This window comes from Quercus lobata, chromosome 10 (assembly GCF_001633185.2).
Source record: "Quercus lobata isolate SW786 chromosome 10, ValleyOak3.0 Primary Assembly, whole genome shotgun sequence".
Lineage (NCBI taxonomy): Eukaryota > Viridiplantae > Streptophyta > Magnoliopsida > Fagales > Fagaceae > Quercus > Quercus lobata.
The window spans coordinates 49,412,296-49,424,945 of NC_044913.1; the positions used below are offsets into that span (position 1 = coordinate 49,412,296).

At 35.6% G+C, this 12,650-nt stretch overlaps 1 protein-coding gene across 1 annotated transcript; it reads left to right on the forward strand.

Annotated features, from left to right (window-relative positions):
- The first annotated feature begins 430 nt into the window (after positions 1-430).
- LOC115964897 lies at positions 431-3,398 on the forward strand. The gene is made up of 2 exons (XM_031084126.1): positions 431-545; positions 1,471-3,398. Exons 1-2 carry the CDS (start codon positions 431-433, stop codon positions 3,396-3,398), a joined length of 2,043 nt encoding a protein of 680 aa, XP_030939986.1.
- Positions 3,399-12,650: the final 9,252 nt, after the last annotated feature.

The following is a 12,650-nucleotide window of genomic DNA, read 5'->3' on the forward strand; positions in this document are numbered from 1 at the left end:
AAGTTTTCTCTAAGGGTACAATAGTGGCCTACCTATATTCTATTGAATTAGGGTTTTATTATCGTGCATACATAGGTTATAAACCAATGGTTGGATGACTGCACTCAAATCTAAAAATCAGATCTGGAAACTTTTCTAAGCACGTTTGGTTGACCAAATTGTCGAGCGAGGTTCGAGCGAACTGCTCTGTAACTCTTTTCTTGATGCTCAGTTGACCCAACTCTTCAGAATCAGCACTTACTTTCAACCTTGTTCTTTGTGAAGATCAAAAAGAACTTAATCCAAATAACCCTCTAACTGCTAAATCAAACTGAAAATATGGACTCAACACTACGAATTTGGTAGGAAACACTCAATGACTTGATTGGAGTATTGGAGATGGTTGATATGTGGATGGCAGTGGTGAGAGGCTTTTGACGATGGTAAAGAGATGCTAGAGAAATCTGACGACAACATACATAGAAACGTTGGAGAAGACATGCACTACAGAGAGAATGCGAAGAAGTCACAGTTTTTGGCTCTGATACCATGTTGGGATTGGGAATGTAAGTGATTCTATCTTGAATGATGGCAATATGGTAGGGAGGAGTGCTATACATAGATTATAGGGAGAGGCCAGAGAACTACGATAGTAGAATAACGACAACATAATAACAGTACGTTAAGAGCCATAGAGTCATCATGTGATTCCTGTGTTAACAAAAATTTAGTATATATAATGCTATGATTCTAATGTTATTGCCATGATTTTTGTCATTGTTGCTAAATTCTATGCCTCTCTCTCACTCTAAGACTTAGCTCTAAATAAAATGGAATCTTAGTGATTGAATGAGAAGATGAAAAAGCATAATTACGTTTTCTATCTCGTTGTGTTGTATTGCAAAGCAGTGCCATTGGAGTCTTCTCTTAAGGTTCGTTTGATTGGAAAGATGGAAAAATGAGAGGATAGAAAATATTTTAATTTCCCTCATTTAGGTTTGGTTAGGAAGAAAGGAAGCAGGACCACTTAATTTTTTTTTTTATAAAAAAAAAAAAAAAGACTAATTAGGCATAAACAAAATACAAAAATAAATATATAAATAGAATAAACGAAATAAAGTCAGAACTTAAGTGAAGAAAGGATTAAAAAGGAAGTAAGGGCAAGAGAAAAAAAAAAAAGATGAACGAACAAAGAAGAGGCAAGGAAAAACTCAAGGGCCAAATAATCTTTCACAATTTTGTCAAGTTTTCTTTTTTATTTTCACACTATTTTAGAGAGATTGTGATTTGATAGACCCGGAGGAAAAACAGCTGAATCCTACCACTTTTCACTCTCCCTCTCCCTTCTAACCAAACAGCTCTCTCACACCGTTTTTTTTTTTTTTTTTTTTTTTTTTTTTTTTTTTTTTTTAACTAAAATCGACCTAACCAGCCATACACTTAAGCTTGCTTTGACTTTTGCAATAATAACACACCTTTTTTCTTGTACAGTGCCTGTTGTTTTTAAGGAGACAAAAGGGCCTGGTCAAGATGTTACAGATATTGTGCAGAAACTATGGAATAACTGGGAGCTACGAGTTCTGGTCCTTCTCAGTCTCATCTTGCAACTATCTCTTTCTTACTTTGGGAGACGTAGAAGATATGGTGTTCAAACTTGGATACATATCTTTCTTTGGATTTGCTACCTTGCAGCTGATTCAGTGGCAACGTTTGCACTCGGAGTCATTTCTAGTAAACAAGGAAATTCATCATTCAGTGTTAGCACTGCTTCTCAAGAACAAAATGAGCTTATGGCATTCTGGGCACCATTTATGTTGTTGCACCTTGGTGGCCAGGACACAATCACAGCGTACGCGGTACAAGACAATGTTTTGTGGTTGAGGCATTTGCTTTCACTATTTGCTCGATCAGGTGTGGCAATCTATGTTGTTCGCACATCTTGGAAGGGTAATTGGCTTTCATCTCTTACTATTCTCATGCTTTTTGCTGGATTCATCAAGTATGCAGAAAGGATATGGGTCATGCGATCAGCAAATCGCCGTCCAAAATTGGGCCCACAACAAAAATATGATGAACTTGACAGTTTTCCAATATTTAGGCCTCTCTTTTTAAATCAGAAGATCGGCTATAAATTTCAACGAAACAGCAAGGAACAATTCATAAATTATAATTCTAAAAAGGCATTTGCAGTAATTGAAATTGAACTCGGACATGCTTATGATACTTTCTACACCAAGATACCTTTGTTTTCTACGAAACTGGGTTATTTCTTCCGCTTCATCAGTTTTTCTACCATCGGTTTTGGGTTTGTATTCTTCCTCATAAAGGAGTGGCACAATCATCTACAAACAGATTTGATTATTACTTACCTATTATTTGGTGGAGCTGTTGCCATAGAGATATATGCTGTGATTTTATTGATCACCTCGGATTTGGGAGTACGTTTTTTAAAGAAGTACACAGACATTCCCCCTCCAAAAACCATTAGATGTCAATTGTGCAAACAAAGGTGGTCAAACTCAATGGGTCAATTCAATATGCTTCGTTTTTGTACGAGAAATAAGCTTGGAACTTCCCAGAGAACCCCACAATTCTTTGTTGTCTTGGAAGTGTGGTTCTTCAATCAAATATTACCGAGACTAAATGGAAAGCTGGATATGCTTAGAAAGCTGGATATGCTTCACTATAAGTCTGACGAGAAGATCAGTGAAGAACTGAAAAGCTTGGTCTGGGAAACATATAAGGAAAAATCAAAGTACCAAAGACCAGGGTTTTCCGAAGACTATAACAGCTACATATCTTCGGATAAAAATGTACAAGTGGAAATTTACGAAAGAATTATCATCTGGCACCTTGCCACAGATCTCTGCTTGAACCTTGATAATGAGAACCCAGAAGTTTATAATAAGCAACTGCAAATGATCAAGAACATATCAGATTATCTGATGTATATACTTACCATGTGTCCTTCCATGTTATCAACTGGAAATGCAGAAATCAGTTTTAATAAGGCTTGTGAACGAGTTCGGGAAGCACTCAAAAATTACCCAGAATCCAGCTCATTGTCCCTTGCTTGTGAGAAAATAATGTCATATCTATCTACCAAAAATAAAGATTATTTCCTAGCGTGCGATGATGAAGATCCATCAGATTCCCTTCTGGTATATAATGCATTACAGGTTGTGAAAAACTTGAGAGAATCAGGACAAAAGTGGGAGATCTTGACTAGATTTTGGGTTGAGAACCTAGCTTATGTTGCAATTCTTTGTGAAGGAAGAAACCATGCTAAACAGCTCCTAAAAGGGGGGGAGTTTCTCACGCATGTCTGGTTTTTGATAGAGCATCTCAACCTCAAAAAGAGTTTTCAAATGCTAATAGAAGTGGAAAAAGATATACCAATATCGTTCTCAATACTATAAAGGACTCGGGATATATATATATATATATATATATATATATATATATAAAATGGTAAAACTTAAGTCCAGTACATTTACAATATTAGGTTTTCGATTGAATTCCATTACTTAGTTGTATTGACTAATAAAATATAAATTGTGTTTTCTTTTTTATGGTAGCTTCTTCTTTTTTTTTTAATCTAACCCTAATTATATTTATGGTGTAATAAGCAAAATGAACACTTTCATTTCAAAATAATGAGAGAAAATTCCAATCTTTAAAATAAGAAATGCCCATTTTGATTGTCACCCGCATTCTAAAATCGTTGGGTCACACGAACTTATACTAGTAACAACAAACAAGCTTGAAATAAACTTAAACTCTTCTTCTTTCTTTTTCTTTTTGTTCCCCCTTTCTTTTTCTGAAGAATAATATTTTCACTTTTAAATGGCATTGCTTTGGAACAAACCATTAGGCAAGGTAAAGGATTCATAATTTGATTTTTTAAATGTATATCATTGCTTTTGGTTTATTAAATTTTTAATATTGAAAAATTGTTGAACGACATGTAGCATAAGAAGAACTAGATTATAACATTTTGTTGGTAACAATGGAAAATCAAAGAGTGTATATAAAAGACTGGGTTGCCATCTTCGCTAATTGCTGGACTTCCTTGAATATGGGTTCAGGAGCAACTTTGATTTGTAGACTTTGAAACATTCTCTTTTGGGTTTGGATATCTTCTAGGAGAATCTCTACTTCCTTGTTGTCTGTATTTATGGTTGCTAGCTCATCCGCTAAATTTTCTAAGTTAACAAGTAAGATGGCTTTTCTATATATCCTTTTTTTTTTATTTTTTTTATAAAACAACAAAAATTTTGTATCTCAATTATAGTTATACTATCTAAAGAACAATAATTCTCACAAAATTTATTTATTTATTCATATTTAAAATACCATCAACTTGACATAACAATACAATACATATTTAAAATATCATCAACTTGACATAACAATACAATTAATGCTCATCCAGGTTTTCTCAAAAAAAAAAAAAAAAAACTCATCCAAGTAGTTATACTATCTAAAGAACAATAATATTTACAACATTTATTTATTTATTTACAATATAACAAAGGATAGTATAAAGGAAAAAAACTAAGTTTAAAAGTAAATAAATTTTAAATTTTAAAATAAAAAAGAATCTTCTAAAACAACATAAACAATGTTCAGACTTGTGGAAAATGGGTATTTAATCCAAACCTAATCCACAGTGTATAGTGTGGGTTCTTGGATAGGCAGTATTGGCATGCAAATCTACAAAATCACCTCCACAAAGACAAAAAATGAGAGTATTTAAGATAAATGATTATGTAGTAATCATAATTATTCAATTTAGATGGAGAAGAATTTTAAATGCAATTAACATCCTACTTTAAGTCTATAAAAATTACAAACTCATAAGACTCACCAAGAAGTGGAGAATAAGGGTAAACCCATTGGAAAGCACTACAATAATCACCATATACTATAACAACATCAGAATTTTCTTTTTCTCAAATTTTAAAGGGCTTGCTTGAGTTGATTATTTTGATTTATTGAGAATTAATCAATCCATTTAGGCAATAAAAACTTGTCAAAAGTAGCAGAATTGGTCTAGAATATTACAAGATAGATTGGTAAACAGCCTATTGGGAAGATTTTAGGGACAACCATTCGGGTAGCACCCTAACTAATGACTCTATGGAACAATAATATAGAATTAGGAATCAATAATAATAGAAAGTCATTTTGCAAGAAAAAAAAAATGAATCTATTTTGTTTACTTAAAAAAACCTTACTGTAACAACATCCTTTATTGCTTGGGAAATTTCTAGAACCATGTGTCTAACCTACTCAATTGTTTTGCCTTGAGACAATGCATAGTTATAATCATACCCTCCAATTTCTGCAACCATTTGTTTCAAGCTTTTCAGCACAATGTATAAAACATTAAAAGAAACACCCCCCCAAAAAAAAAAATAATAATAATAAATATAGTTTTGTATTATATGATTAATTCAAATGACCTACCCCTGCAAAATTCTTTCTAAGTCCACCAAAAACCAATGCGGCTTGATCCAAGTAGGGGGAGAAAGGAACTCTGCTGTTAGAGCTGTGAAATTATAGAACATAACAAAAAAAACTTTCATCGTAATATAACCTTGTCGATAATATTGGGTAATAAGGTGTGATAGGCAAAAAACGGATTGACCTCTTATGATGAATTAATTGATTAATTAGCTAAGTTTATTAATTAATCAAATTAACATACAAAATGCGTGGTAGCACAAACAAATCACCAATTAAACTAAGTGCAATGAAAATTAAATTGACACAGTAATTTGTTTACGAATAGGAAAAACCTACACGGCAAAAACCCCACCGGGTGATTTTAAAGTCACCACTCTCGAGAATCCAATATTATCAAAACAAGCGGTTACAAGTAAAGGAATCCCAGTACCTTATATCAACCTACAGTTAAACCTTTACCCCAATACCCAATTGGACTTGTTTTGTAGTGACAATCTCTCCTTTTGATGCACGGCTCCTAATACTTGACTAACCAATTACACGGATCCTAGTACTTGATTTCAATCAACAACTAGAGAAGGTTGTTTGTTGCAAAGTTTTTCAATTCATCTAGACAATGAAAATCGAGAAGATGCTTGGTCACAAAACCCTATGGTGTACAAACACAGCAACTTCTTCACGAGAAAGATAAACGAGGGCAAATTCTATCTCCAGTCACAATTTTCTTAAACAAACTTCGCTCAACACTTGTGCAACTTGTGTCCTCTTTGACGGCCTTAAAATAATCTTTTTATATGTCTAGAGTTGTGAGAAAAGAAAGCTCAAACTTACAATCACAGATTAGAGTCAAAACAGATTTGAAACTCTGTTTTTCATAAACCTCAATAGATAGCTATCTATCGAGCTACTGTCGAGCCACGGGGCTGGAACAGCTCTTAAAGCTCGATAGATACTAGCTGTCGAGCTTTAATGACAAGCACTTTCTCAACTTGAATCTTGGACAGACTTGCATGGGTTTAACATTTGGTCTTGAAATAAGGTTTCTTGAAATATTAAACACATTCTAGATTTATCCAAATACAAGTGCGTTTTGACAAAGGATTAGCCAATTACATAAAATAGTAACATATATTCCTAACAAGTGAATCACATATGTCCTAACAATCTCCCTCTTTGGCACTTCGTGACAAAACCATAACAAACAAATGAATATATGAGAGAAGTCATAAATTACTCAACTCATATTCACTTGTTGAATATAATAAAATCTATCCTAACATAAACTCTTGAAAAACTTTGTAAGAAGAGAGTTTATGACAAGTAAACTTTGACAACCTATATTTCTAAAACACATTAAACAAAACACATTAAGGCATCTTTGTGTGAAACAGAAATAATAGATTGCATACAAGTAATAAGAAGCATGTGCACAAAGAGAGAAAAGAAACAACACATGTAAGGGTAGGTAAAAAAAACATACATTAACATATAAATAAAATAAGTACAATGTATGTCAATAATGGTCATAAGACCCATGTACAAAGTATAAATGTATCTAAAAAAGAGAAAAGAAAAAGATACAAATAATCCTCACTACATCTCTCAAATATCAACACTCCTCTTAACAAAATGGTCATATACTAACTCTCCCCCTAAGTATGACTACTCTCATATCCAAAACTACTTCCCCTTTTTGTCACAAGTGACAAGGGTAAGAGTGTCAAATAGACATCGCATCTGTACCGGAAGAGCTAGCATCTCCATCATCATCATCCTTGGAAGCAGTAGCAGCATTATCATCATCATCATCCTCAGAAGCCTCTGGAGTAGGTGGAGAAGTCTCAGAAACGAAGCCACCCATGACCGCCTGCCGTCATGCAATACGGCCGACATAAATGTTCACCTGATACAGCTCAATAGAAAGTGTATCAAGGCGAGCATTCATGCGCTGAAGTTGCACCATGATGTCTCCAAGAGTCACATCGCCCGTAGAAGAGGAGGGAGTGGATGTGGATGGAGCAAATCAGGATGGAGCCAAACGGGTGGGAGGAGTTGCTAACCCAGACTGCCTCGACCTAAACTGCACCTTACTTCGTTTGATGGTAGCAACATCTATGGCACACATGTAGGTAAAGTGGTCAGATGCTGGAAAGGGAATAGAAAAATGGTATAAGATCCTTGTGATAGCGGAAGGGAAGATGAGTTTATCACGGAACGCCGTATCCCTATAGACATCTATGGTAGAAAGAAAAAAGTGAGAAGGAAAATCTATAGTAAGATGCTCAAGAAGGGACAACAAAAATTGAGCATAAGGCTCTGTGATAGGGTTATAATGAAATAGAGGGTGAAGAACAAAAGTCATAACCATGTTCAAAAACCAAGGGCCTTTTGCAAAGCCTGAATAGTAAGTGAATTGACGCTCACCTCATTCAGAAGGGCACTCACAAAAGGCAAATATAAGCTCGTCTTTAGACACAGTCCTCAGACGATCACAACCAAGATAGTCAAGAAACTCTACCTTGGGGACAGAGCACATCTGCAACAATCTACGATGTGACAACAATGCGCATACCTCAAACGCGAGTGATGAAATGAGGTATTGAAAAATCAAATCCATGCATGTTGGAGTAAAAATCCTGGATCAGCATGGATGGACATGTGACCGAGACGTTACACAGTAACTCCCAACCCCAACTGTGAATGACAGTGGGTAAGTCAGTGTCAGTGAAGACCGCTAGGATGACTTGGCGTTCAAAATGAATGCCTCGTCGAGAAAAGTTCTTCGAGAAGGCCTTTCAAGCATCCTCATCATGAAACTGAATAGATGAAGGAGTAGGATCAGACAAAGTGGATGCCTCGAAACGAAGAGGGTTCCAAGACAAAGTAGACTTGCATTTGGGTGCCATAGACACAAACTAACACAAACAGAAGAGAGAGGGAGAGAGAGAGACAATCAAAAAAGTCCCAAAAACAATTCAAGTATATCAAGATATATTGAAGAGAAAGAATGTATGCATGGGAATGTATGAACATGTGACATGCAATATAAAAAGCATCATGGGCTTAGCCCAATCCAATCCTACCAGCACACAATCAATTGTACACATCTAAATGCATGATAATACTGTTATAATGCTCATGTGATGCAATACATGAGGTTTAAAGATCATTTAAACAAAAATCCCATCCCAAAATTTCAACAAAAACTCAACAATTTTGAAAAACCCCAAAATTTTCAAAAACCCCAAAACCTAGGTCTAAATGCATGAATAATAAGAGAAAAGGAGATCATACCAAGTGATTTGAAGCAAGGAAAGGCCGAAAATCACGTGGGTTTGAAGGTTTTGGGAGAAAAGTGAGTGTTTGGGAGGTGAGGAGACAAGTCTGTCAAGAGAGAGATCAAGAAAAGTGAGAGAGAGATTGAGAAAAACATCACTTAAATAGGAACTTCATAAAACTCGATCAATCTAGATATGTCGAGGAGGTGTCGAGGTTTAAACGTGTGTCCAGCTATCGAGCCATCCATCGAGGTTCTGTAGAGGAACAATTCAACAGAAAAGTTTATAAAGAAGCTCGATCGATCCACCTAGCTATCGAGGAGCTATCGAGGACCCAATAAGTTTGTCGATTGATCCACCTAGCTATTGAAAGGTGTCGAGATTGCGATAAAAAAATAGCTGAAGGACTTGATAGATAAGCCAAGTGTCGAGATTGCTTAAAAATAGTTTTTCAAGAAGGGAAAACACAGATATGAATACAATCAAACATGCAACTCAACCAAGAATCCAAACAACATTTTAACCTCTCAAAAACATCTCTCAATAAGAAAAATGTCAAGCATTTTGATCCCAAAACACACACACACTAAACAAATCTAACTAATTTTATATTCTAAAAACAAGTTAAGAAAATTTAGTGAGCATATATTAACACATGTAAATCTTGTGATAGCCAAATCACGTTGTACCTACACATGTATCAAGAGAAGCAAAGAATAATGTGTGTTGTGTGTGAGAAACATTGCAAGATTACATAAGTGTCTACATGTTATGAAGATTTGAGATATGAGAAAATCACTTTAACTCACACACAATCATAACTGTTTGATGGGGACTATCACCTTTGAGATACATCCTATAACTCCCACATCTCCTAGAAGACATGCTTGCAATCATATTTGAATCATTCTATTCTTTTTGCTTTTTATTTTTCTTTGCATATTTTTCTTTTAAGCAAACTATGCATGGACATATAAGAGATAGAAAAGAAATATCCAGTGATGTTAAGCTTTTAATATTGCACTTTTGCTATGTCGAAGCATACAGATGTCATTTTATAATTGGTGGGCAACAGTAGTGAGATGGTTATTTATACCTTTCTCTTAGAATTTTCTAGTCCTTCCCGTCAAAAAAAGTGATACAAGTGTTAAGTACGAGAAATAACTTAACCTTACTCATCACAAATACGAGCAACAAAGCTTACTTGCTTAGTTGTACATAGAGATGCTCATCTAAGTTACAAAAGATATAAAGTTTAGAAAATTTTGTTTCAATGGTCATCCAAGGTACACAAGTACTAATGTACACATAACACACACTATTTTCATATTTTTCTGATTTTTCAAAAAAAAAATTATGAAAAACAAAATAAACAAAACTGAAAATAAACAAGCAATAACATGTTAAGCAAAGCAAAGCATAAAACTAGACTGACTCAAAATAAAAAGCAAAACACACAAGTAATGCAAAAACAAAAGCAAGAAGAGAAAGAAGAGAGTGATAGAATCACTTGGAGCCATTTTCCTTCCACACCTTGGAAAAACCTTTCCTTTGAGTAAAACCTTAAACCGGCAGTGAAGGGGAAGAATTAAAACCATTCAAGTTCGAAAGGAACATGAGAGTTTTGAGAAGATTTCCAAGAAGAGCAAGAGAGGATTGAAGTTGATTCTGATTTCCCGAAACTATCATGTCGTTGCTTTGTTGAGTGGCTAACCACTTATAGCAATTTGGTCGAGTATGACCGGCAACTCCACAATGATGACAGAGATGCTGTTTCTTCTGTTTAGGTTTTTGAGAGTTAACCTTCTTATCCCTAGGGTTTTTAACTTCTTTCTTATCCTACTTAGGGCGTGCTCCTAAGATAGATTTACCCTTTTCTATGTTCTCACTAGCTAAATCATTTTTGACATTAGTGTTCTCAATTTCAACATTATTATCAGAAGTAACAAAAACTGTTGAACTAGTAGAAGCAATACTAGGAGAAGAGAAATCATAACCTAAACCGGTTCGATCAGAAGCAGATTTCTGAAGACTGAGCATCTCATCAAGCTTTGCACTTAAAGTCCTCTCCAATTGAGCTCTGACTTGGAACGGCTCCTCTTCAAGCTTCTTGGTCTTCTCAGCTAAGAAATTATTCTCAAATCTCAATGCTCCAATAGTTTGATTAGCTTCGTCAAACTTTGTGGAAAGCTCTTCTCACTCAAACTCCACATCACTAAGCTTCTTGGAGGCCAATCTATACATCTTTTCATGCTTCTCTGAGACCTTGTATAACTTTGTATAGGTTGTGTGGATGTCATCTTGTTCATCCATCTTCTCAAACTTGGACTCCACCAATTCCTCTTCTTCATCCACATCTTCAACAATCCCCTTAGTAGGATTGACAGTGGCAGTGAAGGCATTCAGGATTCCGTCATCCTCATTGTCAAAATCATCCTTAGGCTCTGTACACTCAAAGTAGCAGCAAGTGTCTTGCTCTTTCCAATAGTCTTGTGATATGTTGGGCACTCCTGTTTCATGTGACTGAAACCTTGACACCCGAAGCACTTTGGTCCTAAGGGAACAGTGTATTGACCACCATCCCTAGCATCCTTCTTCCCTTTATCTTGGCTCTTGAACTGAAAAGAACCAGATTACCTACAGTCCTTGTCGAAGCCCATCCCATTGGCATTCTTCATGAACTTCTTAAATTACCTGGTGATGTAGGACTTCATCTTAGAATCTTCATAGTCTAAAGACTCATTTGTGTCACTACTCTTGGCTATCAATGCCATGCTCTTACTCTTACCCGACTTACCAATCCGTATTAACCTTAGCTCGTAGGTTTGTAGATTACCAACCAGCTCTATCAAAAGGATCTTGTCAATATCCTTTGATTCCTCAATCGCCGTGATTTTGGCATGGAATCTCTCGAGTAGAGATCTGAGCACCTTTCTCACAATCTTGGGTCCAGGAATGGTTTCCCTAAGATTTAAAGCTGAGTTCACTATGTCCTTAAGTTTGGCATAGAACTCATCAAACGACTCATCCTCCTCGATCTTGATTTCTTCAAAGCTTGTAGTGAGCCCCTAAAGTTTTGAATTCTTGACAGCCCTGGTTCCCTCATAGGTTGTTTGGAGAATGGTCTATGCCTCCTTAGTAGTTTCAGTAAAGAATATCTTCTTGAACTCTTCATTAGTGACCGCACTAAATAAGGCATTCAATGCCCTGCTGTTGAAGTTTGCCACCTTGATCTAATGATCATCCCAATCGGCCGGTGCTTCCTCCAGCTTGGTCCAGCCTATCTCAATGGCTTGCCGCACTTTCTCATCTAAAGATTGCAAGAAAGCTCTCATACGTATTTTCCAGTATACATAGTTAGTATCATCAAATAAAGGAGTTATAACTAAAGATTGTCCTCTATCCATGACAAACAAGGGTCAATGAACCAACACAGCAAAGATTAAAACATAATCAAAGTATGTCTACTCTGATACAACTTAATGGGACAAAAACATATTGACCCCTTGTGATGAATTAATTGATTAATTAGCCAAGTTTATTAATTAATCAAATTAACATGCAAAGCGCGTGGTAGCACAAATAAATCACCAATTAAACTAAGTGTAGTAGAAATTAAATTAACACGGTGATTTGTTTACAAATGGGGAAAACCTACACGGGAAAGACTCCACCGGGTGATTTTAAGGTCACCATTTCCGGGAATCCATTATTATCAAAACAAGCGGTTAAAAGTAAAGGAATCCTAGTACCTTATACTAATCTACAGTTGAACCCTTACCCCAATACTCAATTGGATTGTTTTGTAGTGACAATCTCTCCTTTTGATGCATGGCTTCCAGTACATGACTAACAAATTGCGTGGATCCCAGTACGCAACTTTAATCAGCAACTAGAAAAGTTGTTGGCTGCAATGTTCTT

Excerpts from the sequence above, each read along its gene's own strand:
- LOC115964897 (XM_031084126.1), top strand. The coding sequence starts at position 431 with ATGCTAGAGAAATCTGACGACAACATACATAGAAACGTTGGAGAAGAC. Across the intron at positions 546-1,470 it reads ACCATGTTGGGATTGGGAAT|TGCCTGTTGTTTTTAAGGAG; the intron begins GTAAGTGATTCT and ends TTTCTTGTACAG.